General features: G+C 38.3%; 5 protein-coding genes across 5 annotated transcripts; 2 read left to right on the top strand and 3 right to left on the bottom strand.

The window, feature by feature from the left end:
- Positions 1 to 448: 448 nt before the first annotated feature.
- On the bottom strand, positions 449 to 3,003 carry LOC110753395 (homeobox-like protein). The gene is made up of 3 exons (XM_021954300.2): positions 2,698 to 3,003; positions 1,122 to 2,227; positions 449 to 973 (listed from the first exon to the last, which is right to left on the bottom strand). Exons 2-3 carry the CDS (start codon positions 2,174 to 2,176, stop codon positions 751 to 753), a joined length of 1,278 nt encoding a protein of 425 aa, XP_021809992.1. The 5' UTR covers positions 2,177 to 2,227; positions 2,698 to 3,003; the 3' UTR covers positions 449 to 750.
- Positions 3,004 to 4,193: 1,190 nt separating this feature from the next.
- Positions 4,194 to 6,913, top strand: EXO70E2 (exocyst subunit exo70 family protein E2). Its single transcript, XM_021954219.2, has 2 exons — positions 4,194 to 4,560; positions 4,650 to 6,913. Exons 1-2 carry the CDS (start codon positions 4,487 to 4,489, stop codon positions 6,643 to 6,645), a joined length of 2,070 nt encoding a protein of 689 aa, XP_021809911.1. The 5' UTR covers positions 4,194 to 4,486; the 3' UTR covers positions 6,646 to 6,913.
- Positions 6,914 to 7,042: 129 nt separating this feature from the next.
- On the bottom strand, positions 7,043 to 8,747 carry LOC110753384 (presenilin-like protein At2g29900). The gene is made up of 2 exons (XM_021954286.2): positions 8,358 to 8,747; positions 7,043 to 8,123 (listed from the first exon to the last, which is right to left on the bottom strand). The coding sequence occupies exons 1-2, from the start codon at positions 8,566 to 8,568 to the stop codon at positions 7,237 to 7,239; spliced, it is 1,098 nt and encodes a 365-aa protein (XP_021809978.1). The 5' UTR covers positions 8,569 to 8,747; the 3' UTR covers positions 7,043 to 7,236.
- A 943-nt stretch (positions 8,748 to 9,690) lies between these two features.
- On the top strand, positions 9,691 to 12,042 carry LOC110753338 (uncharacterized). The gene is made up of 5 exons (XM_021954233.2): positions 9,691 to 9,849; positions 10,631 to 10,784; positions 10,886 to 10,954; positions 11,143 to 11,249; positions 11,366 to 12,042. The coding sequence occupies exons 2-5, from the start codon at positions 10,640 to 10,642 to the stop codon at positions 11,846 to 11,848; spliced, it is 804 nt and encodes a 267-aa protein (XP_021809925.1). The 5' UTR covers positions 9,691 to 9,849; positions 10,631 to 10,639; the 3' UTR covers positions 11,849 to 12,042.
- LOC110753337 (uncharacterized) lies at positions 11,641 to 16,761 on the bottom strand. The gene is made up of 3 exons (XM_021954232.2): positions 14,945 to 16,761; positions 14,030 to 14,451; positions 11,641 to 13,455 (listed from the first exon to the last, which is right to left on the bottom strand). The coding sequence occupies exons 1-3, from the start codon at positions 15,834 to 15,836 to the stop codon at positions 12,658 to 12,660; spliced, it is 2,112 nt and encodes a 703-aa protein (XP_021809924.1). The 5' UTR covers positions 15,837 to 16,761; the 3' UTR covers positions 11,641 to 12,657.
- Positions 16,762 to 17,390: the final 629 nt, after the last annotated feature.

The following is a 17,390-nucleotide window of genomic DNA, read 5'->3' as shown; positions in this document are numbered from 1 at the left end:
GATTTATTTTGGACCTTTTTTTTTTTTTTTTTTTTGACGAAATTCTGAAATTCACGATTGGACCATCAAAAAGGCTGGTACTTTGTAGTTGGGCTGTAATATTATGGGCCCTCCACGTTGGCATTAACATTGGACCCAAAATTTCATGTTCTTTCCAACAACAAAAAAATAAAAACTGGACCCAAAATATTGTTAGAGTTTTCTTGGGGAATTTTTTTTGGGGTTATACTAGGCTTATCACATTCTTATACGGTTATACCACATTGCGTATCACCTTTCTAATAGAGGTGGAGCCCACCAATACAATGGGCCCACCTCTATTAGAGACATGATATAAAATGTGGTAAATCTAGCATTTTCCTTTTTTTTTGGCCACTAATATATATGTTTCATAAAATCATAAATAAAATTAAAAAAACATGAAAAGGGGAACATGGTAACACTGACATGGAGTGAAGTTTTGCATTATCGTGGATCAAATATTTACATTCCCTAAGACACATGGGAAATACCTAAATGATTCCTTTAATTATCTATTAATGCTAAAAAAAACGTGTTTAACCTCACATACAACAAGTACAACTCCAATGAGAAAACAAGGGATGTCTGAATATCCATGTGTAATTAATGTACAACAAGAAGAGAGAAACCACTAAACTACAATATTTTTTTTTCCTTTTGTTGCAATATTGTTCGGAACTTTTTGGTGGGTTGAAGTTTTAACTGTACCACTACCCTGGACAACGTCTCTCAAGAACAGCATGATGGGCAACAAGAGAAGCAGGACAGCCCCCATCCGCACTTTCCTCCATTTGGGGTTGGTTTTGGGGTCTGAGGTGATGATCCATTTGGACTTTCTTTAGGTGTTTGTGGCCGCGATTCTCGTTTCGACTTTGGCTTTGACGGCGAATGTTGCCTTTGTTTCATTGCATCTCCCCTCAGTGAACAGCTTACGTCTCCCTCCCCTGCCAATCTTCATGCAACAAAGAGAGATTCAGCTGTTTGCTCAACATGCCAATGTGCACAAATATGTATTTCTTGCACTTGTTTTTTCTTGTTCTTTAAATGATTAATATACTTCTATGTATTTTGAGGATGTAGATTATTGTTAAGCAACTTACATTGGAAATGCAAAAGATCTTGTGCTTCCATCTGAAGCATGAGAGAGGCAAGCTGAATGATTCTTTCCCTCGGCCACAGGGTCATTTGCTTTCTCATGATTTTCTGCATTTTCCCTTATAACCTCTCTCATGGTTGCCGCAGAATTTGCTTCAGTTACTCTTGGGCTTGGTTCAACTTCCTCCTCCAAATTGCCACTTTCCTGGGAATTCTCAGCAGCAGACTGCTTAGATGGAGGCTGGTTGCTTGAGAAATCAATATTACCGAGGTTGCTACCACTAGGCATAGGCATGCTCACTTCACCCGGCAAACCCAGCTCACCAGATTTGCCCAACCAAGGAAACTGGTCTTTGGTAAAACTCATATTCCCCATATGAATGCTGAACAAGGATTCATTGGATGCAGTGCTCCACTCCAATGGGGCTGTGGATTTGTTCCTAGCAAACACATAGTCAGGGATCCTATATGAAGAAGGGTCACCGGGTCGCTCCATCACCTGCGTAGGAGGAGATTGTGTTGTTGCTGATGCTAAATCATCAACCGCTGGCTGAGAAGGTGGTGCTTCTAATCCATCACTAGGTTGCTCGTTCTTCAGCATTGAGGCGCCTAGAAAATCCTCATCAGCATAATCTGAACCTACCTGAGAGTCCACAAGTTTTGTATGGCCAGTGGAACCTTCTTGGGACATACTGGTTGCATTTGTGCCCAATCCAAAGTCGGTGGTTTCAGAACAATCAGATAGAGAGTGACTAAAATTTTCTCCTCTGGAGCTAAAAGCATTAGCTTCACCTAGAGTGGTAGCAGAATCTGTCCTCAAATCATTCAACTGATCAACTTCACCAAGAGTTGTAGCAGGGCTTGTCCTCATAACATTGTTGCTACTTATTCCGTCCGGCTCCAAAATTCCTATGGCATTGTCCTCCTCGTCCCGTTTTCTCTGGCCGGTTGTGCTTTCAGCAGGGGATTCTGTGGCTGCTGCATGGACAAAGTCTGAAGATGTTGATAGTGGGGAGCAGGAGGGGGGGCTTAACCTTTTTCCCTCATCTGCAGATGCCATAACTAAAAATTGTTGTAATTATGGCTCCACCAGTCCAAAACCATGGGATTTCTGTAAAATGAAATAACAAAACAATCATAAGCTCACCAATCCAAGCACATATGCAGGATTGAATTCTATATGGAACTATGGATCCCGAGAGAGCTTCTTCATAATGTTTGCCATACAAATTGTGGGAAACAGGAAATTTGACAGATTAACAGGTAAACTTGAGAATTATAAACTTAAATGAATTCATTTGATTGATAACACAAATCAGAATGCATTCATATTCAAACTGCATGCTAAACTTATATCCTCACTTGAAATTAAGGAGAAAAAATTAATCCAAAAACGTGATATTTCAAACATAATCTATGAAAACATTGGAAAGAGAGGGAGAAACATTCCATTTCAAACGTTATATACATTGAATATATACATTGCAAGAACAAGAAATTGAGATTAAAAACAAAAACCCCATTGAAAATTTAAACCAAAGAAAAAAAAAAGTAACAAACTTGTATGAAAACAAAACTTACATGCAAAACCAATGCCAATGAATTAACGTGAGCCCTGAAGAGAGAGAGGGAGAGAGAGACTGCCAATCTCCCGGCCCTGAAAATCAATGGTCCCTTGATGGCCTGAAAATCAGCAGTCTCGGTTTTGCATTTGACGTCAACCTATGGAGTAATGGGGGTAAGACTGAAAATCCAAGAAAACCCCAAAATGAAAAGCGCAAAAACGAAAATGAAAATGACAGTGAGGAGAGAGAGAAACCAGGGGAGGATTAAAGGGCATTGCATAGACTTAGGCGTTGCTTCCTTTCTCTCTCTCTCTCTCTCTCTCTCTCTCTCTCTCTTTCTCTCTCTCTATTTCCATATAATAACCAACTCGTGCCATATCGCGCCTCCTCATCTTAACTAATTTCTAAAATCCAAGGCTGTCTTTGCTTTTTTTGTCATTTATTCGGTATTTACCCCAATAATATTCCCAATAATATTTTCTTATTACATAATAAACTTTACTTTATCAATTAAAACAGTGGTTTTATTTTATTTACCAAAGTCGTCATATTTTAGTGTTTTTTAGCTGGAAAATATGACCTTCAAATACGGAATTATAATTTTTTTGAAATCAAATTAAGAGTGTTTATCATTATATTAGACCCAATTCGAAATCATTAAAAAATCCAACGAAGTTGGCCCAACTCAAACATTTTCTTTGTCTGGTTGGGAATTATGGGCCAAGTCGTTTTACATCCATGATATAATTCTACCCAATAATTAACCCCCGTTTGGTTTTCATTACTTGTATTGTTTCCAGTGTGAACAGTGGAAACAATAGTTATGGTCAAGATGTTTATGAAATTTTCACGAACTTACCAAAGGAGTCAATCTGTTTATTGTTCAACAAAATTCCAAGAACGTTGCTTTGACTCTTGAGATTGAGAGAGTTTTCAAATTTGCTAAGTGGACCACAGGTGGAATGGAAATCAAACCCTTAAACTCACCCTACTTTGAACCTACTACTACTAGTTAATTAATTTTATTTAGTTTCTTGGTAAGTCTTAACAAGAGATCTTTTTCTTAATCAGGCACACAAAACAGCTAGCCAATGTACTAACAGTGAGGTTGTTAACACACCCCGGTTGACAAGCAGGCATTGGACTTTGAATACATCAACTCATAAAAGAAGACTACGGTCCAAGTTTCTAGCTCTACCTTTTTTTTTCTTTTGAGTATAAACGATAGGAAACGACAGAAAATATGGGTTTCTCACACACACGCACACAACTAAGATGTCTTGAGGGTTCGAACTTGAGATCTCTTGTTTGTAATTCAAGTCTTTTTTCTTTTTTTTTCATGTTTGCTCCCAGTAATTGAATATTTGATAAATATGTGGATGTTAATAATTAGGATTTAATTGCACACATATATATATATATACACACACGCATAAGTACAAAGTAAACCAACAATTGTCATACTAGAAAAGTCAATGGTCATTGCAATGCCAATAATATAATATAGTGGAAGAGATTGCATGTAAAGAAAGCTAATTAAGGAAGCTACCATGAAAATTTGAACGCCTTGGCCAACCCCACCAAGTTTCATGTTCATCTCCCCTCAAATGTTCTACAATTTGATTTGTCCACCATCATTTTCACACTGGAGCTTTCCACTCTTCCTTCAAAAATTAATTCTCTGTCTCTCCCATTCTTGGACCATTTCTTTCATCAAACAAAACGCGTAGTTTTTGAGCTTTTTTGTTTTTTTTTCTAGTTCTCTTTGTGGTTTTTGGAAAATTACCTATCTGGGATTTCGGTTTATGCACCTGTTTTCACTGAGGATTCAAGAGAAAGAACAGTTTTTGCAGATATCGTGTCCCTTATCAGTTCTACTGTAAGTTCACAGATTTTTTGTTTTTGTTCTAAATTGTAGTACAAATTTTTGGGGGAGTTTTAAGTTTATACATTGAGGCTTCTGTTTAGTTGGTTGCTTGCTTCGTTCTTTGGCTTTTCCATCCGCATGGGTGATTACGAATCATCTTCCACCCCAACCCATGAAAGAGAACAACATCTTATTGCTGCAGCTCGGCACATAATGCAGGCACTTAGGTCAAGTAGTTTCCAAACTGATGACTTGAGAAAAACCCTCTCAGACCTTGAATCTCACTTGTCTGCCATTGCTGCAATCACTGAAAGCAAGACAGAAGAGTTTTCTGAGTTTGAGAAGCGGCTCAAAAGTGCCGAGGAAGAGGTTTTCAGTTGGGAGTCAAATGATCAAATAATGATATGGGACTCTGGCCCTGTGGAAGCTTCCAATTATCTCAAATCCATTGATGAAATCCAAACACTGATACAAAACTTTACAGGCTTGTCAGTGGATGAATATGGGAAGCACAAGGAACTTCTCTACCGAGCGGATAGTGTTCTGCAGCTGGCAATGTCAAGGCTAGAGGAAGAGCTCATCCACATTCTTGTTCGTTACGAGCAATACCTTGAGCCTGAATACATGTCTTTTCGTTTGTCTGGAGCAGATATTGTGTATGACGAGTCCTTTGTTTCAGTTGAGGAAGAATCTATTGAGGAAGCATCCCAGAGAAACAGGTATACCAATGAATCAGATGACTATTATGTTGTAGATTTGGTGCAGCCTTTGGCAATTCCCCATCTCAAGTCCATTGCAAAAGCTATGTTTGCTTCAAATTATGGCTATGAATTTTGCCAGTCTTTTATCAACACAAGGAAATATGCCTTGGACAAGTACTTGGTTGTTCTTGGTGTGCAGATATTCAGCATTGAAGACGTGCTGAAAATGGAGTGGACAAGCTTGAACTTGGAGATCAAGAAATGGAGCTGGAATATGAAGATCATCATTCGGGTCTATCTTGCTAGCGAGAAACGGCTCTTTGAGCAGATCTTGACGGAATTTGGATCTGTCAGTTCATTTTGCTTTCTTGACATCTCAAAGGCCACAATGGCATGCCTCTTGAATTTCGGTGAAGCCATAGCCATGGGATCCCGTCGGCCAGAGAAGTTGTTTTCCTTGCTTGACATGTACGAGGTTCTTGCCGATCTTCTCCTGGATATAGATGCTTTGTTCATGGAAGAGACTGGTTCTATCATAAGGATCGAATTCCACGAGCTTATGAAGAGCTTAGGCAATTTAGCAAAGACAACATTTTTGGAATTTGGGAATGCCATTGCAACATCTAACACATCATCAAATCCATTCTCCGGAGGTGGCATTCATCCTCTCACCAGATATGTCATGAACTACATCAAGACCCTAACTGAATACGCCAGAACACTTAATTTTCTTGTCAATGATCAATGCATAGAAGATTCAAATCCAGCCCTTGAGCTGGAAGACAGGCAGGGCATAGAAGATTCATTCTCTTCCACTTTTTATCCAACAGCTCACCACCTTCTGTCGATCACATCTACTCTAAAATCCAGTCTTGATAGCAGATCCAAACTATACAAGGATGCCGCTTTACAACATGTTTTCTTGATGAACAACATCCACTACATGGTCCAAAAGGTAAATAGCTCAAAGCTTATGTTTTTCTTTGGAGATGAGTGGATAAGAGAGCATATTGCTGAAGTCCGGCAGCATGCAACAAGTTATGAGAGAGCTACTTGGAGTTCAGTCCTTTCTCTGCTAAGAGATGATAATCAGCGGTCACATTCTTTCTCAAAGGCAAGTTCTAGAGAAAGATGCAGGGCTTTCAGCATTGCATTTGAGGAGGTGTACAAGAGCCAGACAGGGTGGTCAATCCCAGATCTTGAGCTTCGGGAAGGTCTACAAATTTCAACTGCACAGAATGTAATCCAAGCATATCGGACTTTTGTTGGGAGAATCTCTGGCAATATTAGTGATAAAGACATTAAGTACACTGTGGATGATCTGGAGAAATATATTTTCCATCTCTTTGAAGGGTCACCAAGATCGTTGCACCATGCGTTTATACGCAGAAGGTGAAGCTTTGGTAGTTTACTTTATAGGTTTCAGGTTGTAGTGTTTCAAGTCTCCCTTTCCAATGTTTTTCCCTTTATTTTGTCAGGACTTTAGTAGATGTAAATGTAATTGTTTGTATGCCTTCTGTCAGATTTTCAAAAGCAAAATTAGGCTGTAATACATTGTTGTTTGTCAGCAGCATTTTTCTCCTTCTGTAGTAATATCAATTGGCTTTACATGCCTTCCCATGTTATTGAATTGTAGCCATATAATGCTTGCTTACCCCATAAATCATATATTGACAGAATAAACCATTGAAACTACAACTGCTGTGCTTTACCTTCAATCTTAGCTGCTTAATTAAGTTTTTTTTTTCTTTTTGTGAATTTCCCTTGGCGGAAACAAAAAAGTCGATTCACTATGAACAGAAAGAAGAAAAGATCTTGCTATTGATTTGAACTGTTATAGCAAAGCTCTTACTGGTTCTGTATATGCAACAAATTCACAGAAAAATACAAGTTGCAGCAATCAATCATCAGTTTCATACAGTATACTCTGATGCTTTACATGTGTTGTGTAGCTGCCCATCAAACTTGTACAACATAATTTTTCTGTCTAGAACATGATGAGGTTCAAAGAACATTGTACAACAAAAACTTCAAGCAAGAGCCGGGTCAATATATAAAACACTACGCCGAGCAGTATTGACACAGGAAGAGCAGGCAAAGCTTTTTGATACAAAGCCAGCAGCATCAAAGTAATTCCCAGACCACCTATAATGGCAAGATAACATGCATACACTGTCATAAAATCATACATTGCTGCCCTCCCAACCAAAACGCTGTAGAAGATGAAGTCTCCCAATCCCAGCTTGATTGAACCAGAGGACCCCAATCCAATACCCTCCAGCACCACACTTTCACTTGCCACAGCATCTTCCTGCCCACGCTGCTCAACATTTGTTATCCGTTCTAGTAATGGCGCAGAAAGCTCTCGATCCCTATCCGGAATTCGCCCCTCTTCGGCTCTAACCAAACTCGAATCATTATGCCCACTGCCAAACTCACCAGGATTTGAATTTGAATGTGAAGTGTCATTGGCATTCACATTAGAGTTTGACCCAGAATTTCCATTCTCCGCCAAAACAGAATTGATATTCTCATTGGAATGAGGCCCATTATTCGAATCCTCATTTCTCCTATCTCTCCAAACTCTCCTCTGACGCACACCACCACTGGAATCATGAGAAGTTACTGGCCTAGCCTCATAAACCAAAGCAGGAATCTCTTCATCCCTAGATATTGCAAGCTCTACCAAGAGCCTTAATGGCCCAACAGGCAACAAAACCGCAGCGAGATCATACAAGGCCATGGCAACCAATAGCACCCAAGTAGTCCATTCAGGCAATAATGTAAACCAATAAGCAACCAGCATTCCAATAACAACCAAATATGCTTGTGTGACAAGAATTGCCATTTTTGACATGAACACAGCCAAGACACCTACAACAGTAAAATTGAACAAAACCAGAAGAAATGTGATAGAATCAATGGGAACATTGAAGTCTTGAATCAGAAACAAGGCAATTTCACCGCCCATAAACCCCAACACAACAAAAGAAGAGAAACCCATGTAGATTTTCAAGAACTCAGTGCATCTGAGATAGAAAAGAAGGACCAAAACGAACGTGACAACAGTGACAACAGCAACAAACACAAGGGAGTTCAAAACGGCACCTACGAATTTGTCCCACGAAGAGTCTGAGGTGGCCTCAGTGTAAGCAATGGTGGCTATGGAGGTCACTGTTTCTGATGAAGATGAGTCCGCGTTTAAGATTGTTACCAAAATGACCACTAGCAACATACAGATTGATACTGGTGTGATGATTCTGATAAGTTCTTCGCCTAGAGATTCAAGAATGGTTGTGGGTCTTGGGTTTTGGGCCATTGTGTATTCGAAAATTGGATCAATTTCGGTTCTTGGGGGTGCTCCGATTGATGGGTATTTTGAGATTTGTCCGGCACTTTGAGGGTTCAGCTTAGAAACTTTTCGCAGGTTTTGGTTCTTTGACTGCTTGACCAGTCGATGGCGATGAGGGAGAATTTTAACCGCTCATCTATCTGACTTTGTGTTTTGCTTTTTATTTTTAAAATAATAGGAAATAGTATTTTTCTTATTTAACTAGGAACTAAATATCTCGCCTGTTTACGTGCCATCTTAAATTTTTTATTTTTTTTGGTCTGAACCATGAAGTGATCCTGGATGGGCCCCAATTATGGGTGGCACCTTTAAGCATCAACCACAACCCAGACTAATCCTCACTCACACCGGCTCGGCCCGTAAGGGGTAAAGTGTTAGTCAAAGTGATGACTCCGTACGAGAGCAGGAATTCTGCCATTTTAAATTTGACTACACCGTCTTTTAATTTTTTTTATTTTTAAATACAGGCGACAATCTAATTACAATTATGAGTTTCTCACACACGAACTACTAGTCTATGAAGGTGTTATGAGAGTTCGAATTTGAAACTACTGATTTACAAACTAAAATCATTTTTCACTGGACTAGACCTTTTTGACTGACTTGACTATCTTTCTTAAAATAAGAAGAGTAAAAATGATTTTTAGTATGACTAATAGAATTTGTTATTTATAAATTTTCTATAAGCTACTTATCTAAAGTTACAAAATGTGGAATAGTTTGTCAGTGTTTTCTGTAGATTAATTATCCAAATAAAATCTCAATTTTGAAAATCATAATTGTAACTGGAAATTTCCTAAATAATTAGATTGTATCACATTTGCCTTGGGCTTGATTGTATTACATTTCTTGTAAGTTCTGGTTAGTTTGGGCTTCGGCCCGCTAATTGGTGGTTAGAATTGAAAATGCAAAATGAATATTTCTACGTAGGCATAGGATGAGGATCAGGCAGATATTTTTGAGGTTCTTCAAAGGGGGATTCTCTGGCTGTCATAAAAACTCTAAAACAACCCAATCTTAACGTCCCACGTACACGCAGTACCGCGCAACTAACATATACGACCCTCACCGTCACGGCTCTTATCCAACGGCTGTAAATTTGACCCCTAATTTGACGGATCAGATTTTCTAGAGTCCTCCATATAACAGACCCCGAGTCCCATTTCTGATACATAAACCCTATTCGAATCAAAACCTTAGGGTTTTAGTCGATCCTTGAACGCAGAGTGACAGAGAGAAGCGGACAAGGTACGGTTTGACGAGGCTTCTCATTCATCGCTTATGATTGTTATTATTATGCTTGCGATACTTTTATATTCTTTGTTTAATTTGTTGTTGCTATTCGCTGCGGATTTTTCTTTTTTTGTTTTGAAGTGATTTTACATTGTGGGTATTTGGTCTATGATCCATATAGACATGTATATATGTGTGCGTGTGATTATTATTTATAGGGCTCTGTTAAAGATGAGATTTTGATTCCTGGCTTTTGTGGTGGATATTTCGGCAACGTTCTTTTTTGATTTGTCGAACAAGGGGTAAAAAAACGAAGTTTTTATTTTAGATTTTCCGTTTGGTTTTGTAGAAATTCTTCAAAATGGTTTTTTTCCCTGCATCTTTCTGAGTTCTGTGAAGAATGAAGTTTTGATTTCTGAGTTTTGAACCTTTTCGGAGCAAGGAAGTGCAATATGTGCTTATCAAATGAATATTGTTTAACTTATTGACTGAGTCACATTCTTATTGGTTTGTTTTGTTTCAGTAGTATGCGAATGATTTATTTTTATAATCATTGTTTTGGGTAGCTTTAGAAATGGCTCTCTTGTTATTTATTAGTAAAGTATTAGCATCCTGTGTGTACTTTTAACACAATTTTAGATTAAGGGTTCTTATACAGACTTAATTCGACATTTCTGTTGACATGACTATAACATGTGTAGAGTATAGTCTTTAACCAAGAGAATTGATTGTTGTATCCACTCTTATTATGATAAATATCTGTTCATTGAACTTGTTTGCTTGTGCTTTGTTTTAGGTTATTGCAATGGCTTTCTTAAGTAAAATTGGGAATATACTCAGACAGACTGCAAACAAGCAGATCAGATCTGAATTATCTCCTTTCAAACTGTCTATCCATCAAGCAGTAAGATGCATGTCAAGCATGGCGAGTTCAAAACTCTTTATTGGAGGTGCTGTTGCTGTCAGAATTCCTCAAGAGTCTCAAATATGATTTCCCCCCTCCTCTGTGTGGCGAATTTGTGCTAAGATGGTCTCAGTTTTTGTAATGCAGGTATTTCGTACCAGACAGATGAGCAGAGTCTGAGGGAAGCTTTTGCAAAATATGGTGAAGTTATTGATGGTATGTCATTGTCTTAATAGTTTTGTTTTGTGAATTCTAGACAAAATTACTCCGGGGACTGTACCTGGTATTGTAAATGCATAATGTTGAAAATAATGCATTTAAAATTATACACACTTTGCAGTAGCTATTTGTTTTAATGGAGTTTGAACTTCTGCAATAATTTGGTGCTCAATGACTTCTTGTAGCAAGAATCATCAGTGACCGTGAAACTGGTAGATCTAGAGGATTTGGGTTCATCACTTTCACCAGTAGCGAGGAGGCATCCAGTGCCATCCAGGCCTTGGATGGGCAGGTAGTTATTTTTATGAATTTGTTTTCTTCTTTCTGTTTTTAGTTGTTTCCTCATATACCTTTATAATTGTTAAAACATTCGTCTTATGTTAAAACATTTGTCTGGAAATCCTCTAGGAGCTTCATGGCCGCCGAGTAAGGGTGAATTATGCTACTGATAGGCCTCGCCCTAACTTCGGTGATGGCGGCTACGGAGGTGGTGGAGGTTACGGCGGTGGTGGTTATGGTGGCGGCGGCGGTGGTTACGGCGGTGGTGGTAGTTTTGGTGGTGGGAACACTGGTGGTGGAGGTAGTTATGGTGGTGGGAACACTGGTGGAGGATACGGTGGAAGTGGAGGTGGCTACAACAGTGGTGGTAATTATCCAAGTGCAAACACTTTTGAAACTGCTAGCACTGGAGGTGGTTTTGGCAATAGCAGCAAATTCGGTGTTGCTGGCGGTGTTGGTGGTGCTGATGACTTTGTTGGCGGTGCTGACAACAGCTTTGGCAGTGGTGGAGCTCAATTGGGAGAGAACAAAGGTGGTTTCAGCTTGGATGATCCATTGGAAGGAAATGATAGGGATGACGATGACGCCGGCAACTTTCTCAAGAGGGCTTGATAATATTTAGATATGAGAGGAGCAATTTAGTTTGCTTCTCCGCAGAGCTACTAGTAGATTGTCTTTTTGTTACAGCTGAATGGCCCCCCCGCCCCATCTTCCTGAACTATTAATTTCGTTTGTCGGATTTTTCTGTGAATTTCTTGCACCCTTTAATGTGCTTTGTCAACTAAGGACCTGGATTGTGGAAATAATTGTGATTCATGGTCTTCCTTATTTTTCTTTTAAAATGAAATAGAAACTTAAATTGAAGTGCAATAATAGGAGGAAATTGTTGAAATGCATGATGAATAGCGTGAAAGCATCGGTTTCATATTCAGATTCTTGAAATGAATGATGAACAAAAGTTCCTCTTATCAAATCTATTAAGAAATTGTTCAATGTAGAAGAAAAAAGCAAAATGCGTTCAATGTTCAGCAAAAGAGAGCAAAGTCATCAATTGTACAGCGATAAAGGGGCAGAATCTCTGATTTATTTCAATTTTCCCTATTGTGCATGTCCATTCATTAAATCAAAATGGATACTACAAAAGTTTTCCTCTAGAACTGAAAGTTGCAAACACAGGGCTGTAAATCTTATGATCCCTTGGACAGAAGAGAAACAAGGAAGGTGAGACAGAAATGGAAGAGCATATAAAATTGAAAATATTTGAGCAAGTTTCTGATGACTGGATAAACAAAGCCTTGAAAAAAGAATCAGTAAACATCGTTAGAACGAATGACAGATTAGCTTAGCTATAGAATGAATACCTAACCTCTTCTATACTTCGTATGGATCTATACAGTGCAAAATTTGATTTCTGTTTCATTTTAACTCTCAGTCTCATCCATTGATTGGAACAACCACCTTTGCGCATTCAGGACTACAGGAGAACCTTTCTTGGTCTTCTCCACAATCTGCATTATCAATTGTTTCTCCATCTCTGCATCAGAATCACTATGCTCTTCCCCAGTTACAGATGTGTTATTTGAACTTTGAACCCTGGAAATGTGCTCCTCATCCAACATTCTTACTTTGCTCTCGAAGGAAAAGATATCCTCGGCTAAGGTTTCCTCTTTACTGGAAGCAAAATGTCCTATGGAACCACTTACCTCATCACTTTGAGTTTGACCGGGGCTCTGAGCCCTGAATGTTTCAAAAACTTGACAAGGCGAATCCTCCTCTTCTGACTCACTGATCTTCATCAACTCTTCATAAGCCTCATTGTATGCATCTAAAGCTTCTCCTGATAAATTCATGACCAGAGGCTCCGCCACGGTTTTGCATTTTTCTTCAGAATTTGTACTTTCTTGGATTGTGGAATGTATACGACTTTCTGAGAAACCTCTTCCACAATCCTCGTCCTTCAATTCCACGTTTTTCACCTTCCTTTGGCTGTTCTCTAGAGCTGCCTCAAGCTCCTGGACACGTTCTTCTAGTCTTGATTGGATAACTTCATGCAGACGCAAGCTAAGCTCTCTAGGAGAAACTGCATAGTTTGCACAGTGATGAGCCGTAGAGGCGCTGCTTGCCTCTTCATTTGACTTGGGTTGGGCAACATCTAAACCACCAACGATGTCAGCTCTCAACTCGCCTTGAGCAAAATCTGCCATTAAGTCTGGATCAAGCTGCACAAATTTTCATCTCTGTTAGCACTTAACAAGAATTTGATGAGATCACAACATTAGCCAAAAAAGTTCATTTGAATTAAAGAAAATAAGTAATGGGCGGGCCCTATGAGATTAAAATTCATTTCCTAGAAAGAAAGACATGATACTAGAACTGACAAAGAAAAAGAAAGAGAGCCTTATTAATGTTTAATATAAATACCTAAACACCCCAACAATCAAACGTTACAATCAAATATCTCAATTCTTAGCATTTGGTAAGTTTTATAGACTAGCAAGGTCCATGGTATTAAAATACTAGCATAAGTAAAACAGAATGAATATGTTTGAAGCCTTGTAAGCAGAATTAATAAAATTGCTGTTTTTTCTTTTTCACTTGGTTTGAAGTAATTATTTGGATGATTCCACCCATGAAGCTCAGCACAGAAAACCATTTGAGTAATAGGAAAAGGCCAAATGTATATTTAATACAGTGAGGTACTTGAACCCAATGAACATATATAGATTCAATGTAAAACAAAAATATAAAGATGTGCTGCTTAAACATAAGAATACAAATTATGCATACACTGACCTCGGCAAGATCAATCAATCTTCTCTCTGTAATACAAGTATTCACGTTTAGCCCCAACCTCTCAAGTTCAGCTTCAAGCTCTGCCTCTATTTTACTCATTGATTCTGAAAACTCTTCTGCTTTCTGGTCATATGAATCTCTACCATCATATTTGTCCATATTCTGTTCAGGAGAAAAAGAATTTGGTGCCCTGTCAAAAAATGAATGGTCACAAGTATCATGTGATTCATAATTCTCCTTAGCTAGCTCCTTCACTGTTACTGAATCTTTCATCTCAAGTTCTTCCTCCAGATCCTGAACCAAGTTCTCAGTCTGCTTCAATAGATCTTTCAACTTGTCAACTTCTCGTTTATTTGTTATAAAAGAAGATATTATGCCAATAGAAATCCCAAGACACAGTAGAACTGGTCCTTCTGGCGAACCTGATGAAGGCAAAAGTATTAGGACATGAACTGTGACAAATTAGAAAAATACCATACACTCACGAGTAGCAATTTAATTACTGGATGGTCAACACAAATAGTAGCTTCACAATTGGTTCTAGTCGTATATGCACTTAGGATCTGTTATTAGTCTCTTGAACTTAGTGACTTAATAGGGCATAATCATATAAACAAATGACTTTCCCTTGCTTAGCAACCTAATAACGCTGGATAATATCCTTTCTCCTGTATAACAGTAGACATAATTGATTTTCCCTTGCTTTGAAAATTTAATATGTTTCCTAACAGAAAGAAAATTCCATGACAAGGATAGAACACAAAAACTTTTAAGCAAAGAGACAGACTTGAACAGCCTCTAAAACAAAGACATAGGTTACTCTTATGAAGTGGAATTCTAGTCTATAACCATCTGAATATTACTGAGAATTACACAAAAAATAAAGATACCACTAGAATATGAGAAGACTACCACCTTCAGAATGGAAGTGTTTCCCATTGACCATTTTACTGGAACTGCCCAATCTTCCATTCCGTCCCTTTCCTGTCTTAGTTTTCGTCTTCTTGGAGAGATCCAAATAACCCAGTTTCGGTGGTGGAGGAAACCCGCAGACATTTTCATTTGTTTCTAAATAGGCTTCCTTACGCAGCTTATTTTCCTCAATTCCAATATGAGCACTGAAATGATCACCACTACCTCTGCTGATTATTCGGCTTCCATCAGTCACAAACAATGGCCTAATACTTGGAGTGGATGATGATGGAAGGGTAAGTGCATACTCTTCCATTTCAGCACGCTCTTTATATAATTGAGCCATAAGGCAACTTTCTAAGGAACTGACTGGCTTAACAATATGCCTGTATGAATGTTCAGCTCTAATAGAGCTTCTGTTCCTCAGAGGAACATGAGAAGAACCCCTTTCTACATTTGGAGATTTAGGCAACATGACACTAGTACTGTCATCAATATCATTACTTAGCCAAGTTCCATCCCCATCCTTATTGTCATTTCCTGAGTATACTGGTAACAAATTTGATAGAGAAAGTACATTGCAGTCCTTGTAATTTACAAAGCCTCCCAGTTTTTCACCATCATACCCACTAGTAGAAGCCACTTCTGTCCCACAAGCACTTTCTAACAGGTTATTATCTGAAACCTTTTTTCTATCTGTAGAAACAGCATCACCCACTTTCTTTCTCCGTGCGAGTCTCTGGAAGGGATGGCTTGGGGACTCAGATTTGTCAAGATTTGCATCCCCAGAAGAAAAGTGTAACACGCTATCCTTATCCCCATTCCTAGAAATATTCTGCCAATACTTAGTCAAATATCCAGCGCCTGCAGCTGCTGCAACCACCCACAAGTCCATATCTGCTGTCCCTTCCACTGAAAAACACACACTAACCGGATTCCACAAAGCAAAATTTTATCTTTCTTTCAGTTCTCGATATCAACAACCCACAACCAAAAAATTCCATGAAGCCAAGTGTGAGGGGGAAAGAAGTTTGAATCTAAGAATCAAAAACCTTCACAGTTTGGCGCAACTGATTATGAAAATACATTACTAAAAGCCAGCTTTGTAGAAAGTAAAACAGCTGCCCAACTCAACAAGACAGAATTTCCTCTATCAATTCTCAGAATCCAAATCTGGACCACAGTAAATTACTACTTTTGGCGCAGAACAAAACAGTTAATAGGCATCAATATGCAAGCCCAAAATACTGAATAAGCCTCAACTTGTGCAGCAATAAACAATTGCAGGGACAAATTTCTCAAACTCACAAAAGATAATCAACCAAGAGCTACAAGAACCACAGCATATCAGAAACAAGAACCATATTTTCCAAGGAATGCCGAAAATCTAAAATCTACCCACTTATTGATAGCAACCTACATACACTATCAAAGAACAAACCCCATTTCCTCGGAAAACTCCTCCAAGAAGCCACAACCGCAACAAAAGCTCAGGGATGCCTGCCTGGATATCAAAAATCTAAGCTATTACGACTTTGAAAGCAGCCTCTTGGCTCAGAAAACCCATTTGAATGACTACCGCATTGGCAAGAAGGTGAAAATAGCTCAGAGCTCTTCCTCTTCTTGGCGATGGAGAAGCAAGAAAAAAAAAACTTAATTTAAAAGAACCTGTGAGTTTGGGAAGCAAATCTAAGAGAAACCCAACTTTCGAAGACGATTTTTGGTGAATCTTGAAGAACTGGATTCCTCGGAGGAATAACACCCGTTGCTCTGTTATCTACAGAGGGATACACCTCACAAATTCTTACATTTGATAAACGAGGTCTTTTCCTTTCCTTTTTTAAAACAGAATTAATTCATTTTTGTCTTTTTCTTTTTATTTTCTAAGGACGCATAAAATAATAAAATTCTATCCGATAAATATTACTATCGTCTTCTTGATTAAAAAAAAATTAAGACCAAAAAAAACAAAATTTTCATTTTAATTTAAATTCTATATTTTAAAAGAAAATTAATTTTTTATAAGCTCTGAATAGTTTTTTTTTTCCCCGGTTGGACATTTGGGTAGATCCTAATCACTTCTCTCATACATAAGCTCTTGGATTTCTTACATCCTTTTCAAAGTAGGCATTCTTTGAAAGAACTTGGTCGGCTTTTCTATGATGTGTCTTAGATATAATCGCCCTTTACAAAACCCAACAAAAAAAAGAAAAAGAAAGAAAAAGTATACAAGAAAATGAAATAAAATACCAACCACCTTGTTCATCCATCTTAAGTCAAGATGAAAGTTGGAAAAGTTTTTTAACGCTAATATGGCAGTTGAAAAAGATTGTCACTTTTGTAGGGACCTTTTGAACTCAATCACTGTTTTAAAGCATAAATTGAAGAAAATAAATGGGTAGGGGGGAGGGGTCACAATGTTATGTAAAGTGTAGCCCAAACAAGAGGA

Source organism: Prunus avium, chromosome 5 (genome assembly GCF_965620075.1).
Source record: "Prunus avium chromosome 5, drPruAviu1.hap1.1, whole genome shotgun sequence".
Lineage (NCBI taxonomy): Eukaryota > Viridiplantae > Streptophyta > Magnoliopsida > Rosales > Rosaceae > Prunus > Prunus avium.
This window is presented reverse-complemented; position numbering and strand designations above follow the sequence as displayed.

What these genes read in the sequence shown, in the direction of transcription:
- LOC110753395 (XM_021954300.2), bottom strand. Translation starts at nt 2,176, where the DNA reads ATGGCATCTGCAGATGAGGGAAAAAGGTTAAGCCCCCCCTCCTGCTCC. An exon ending in AGATCTTTTGCATTTCCAAT is followed by an intron (nt 974 to 1,121) that starts GTAAGTTGCTTA and finishes TGTTGCATGAAG; the next exon opens with ATTGGCAGGGGAGGGAGACG.
- EXO70E2 (XM_021954219.2), top strand. Translation starts at nt 4,487, where the DNA reads ATGCACCTGTTTTCACTGAGGATTCAAGAGAAAGAACAGTTTTTGCAG. An exon ending in TGTCCCTTATCAGTTCTACT is followed by an intron (nt 4,561 to 4,649) that starts GTAAGTTCACAG and finishes GCTTCTGTTTAG; the next exon opens with TTGGTTGCTTGCTTCGTTCT.
- LOC110753384 (XM_021954286.2), bottom strand. Translation starts at nt 8,568, where the DNA reads ATGGCCCAAAACCCAAGACCCACAACCATTCTTGAATCTCTAGGCGAA. An exon ending in TTCGTGGGACAAATTCGTAG is followed by an intron (nt 8,124 to 8,357) that starts GTGCCGTTTTGA and finishes TTACTGTTGTAG; the next exon opens with GTGTCTTGGCTGTGTTCATG.
- LOC110753338 (XM_021954233.2), top strand. Translation starts at nt 10,640, where the DNA reads ATGGCTTTCTTAAGTAAAATTGGGAATATACTCAGACAGACTGCAAAC. An exon ending in TTCAAAACTCTTTATTGGAG is followed by an intron (nt 10,785 to 10,885) that starts GTGCTGTTGCTG and finishes TTTGTAATGCAG; the next exon opens with GTATTTCGTACCAGACAGAT. An exon ending in ATATGGTGAAGTTATTGATG is followed by an intron (nt 10,955 to 11,142) that starts GTATGTCATTGT and finishes GACTTCTTGTAG; the next exon opens with CAAGAATCATCAGTGACCGT.
- LOC110753337 (XM_021954232.2), bottom strand. Translation starts at nt 15,836, where the DNA reads ATGGACTTGTGGGTGGTTGCAGCAGCTGCAGGCGCTGGATATTTGACT. An exon ending in GAAACACTTCCATTCTGAAG is followed by an intron (nt 14,452 to 14,944) that starts GTGGTAGTCTTC and finishes TGCCTTCATCAG; the next exon opens with GTTCGCCAGAAGGACCAGTT. An exon ending in GATTGATTGATCTTGCCGAG is followed by an intron (nt 13,456 to 14,029) that starts GTCAGTGTATGC and finishes AAATTTGTGCAG; the next exon opens with CTTGATCCAGACTTAATGGC.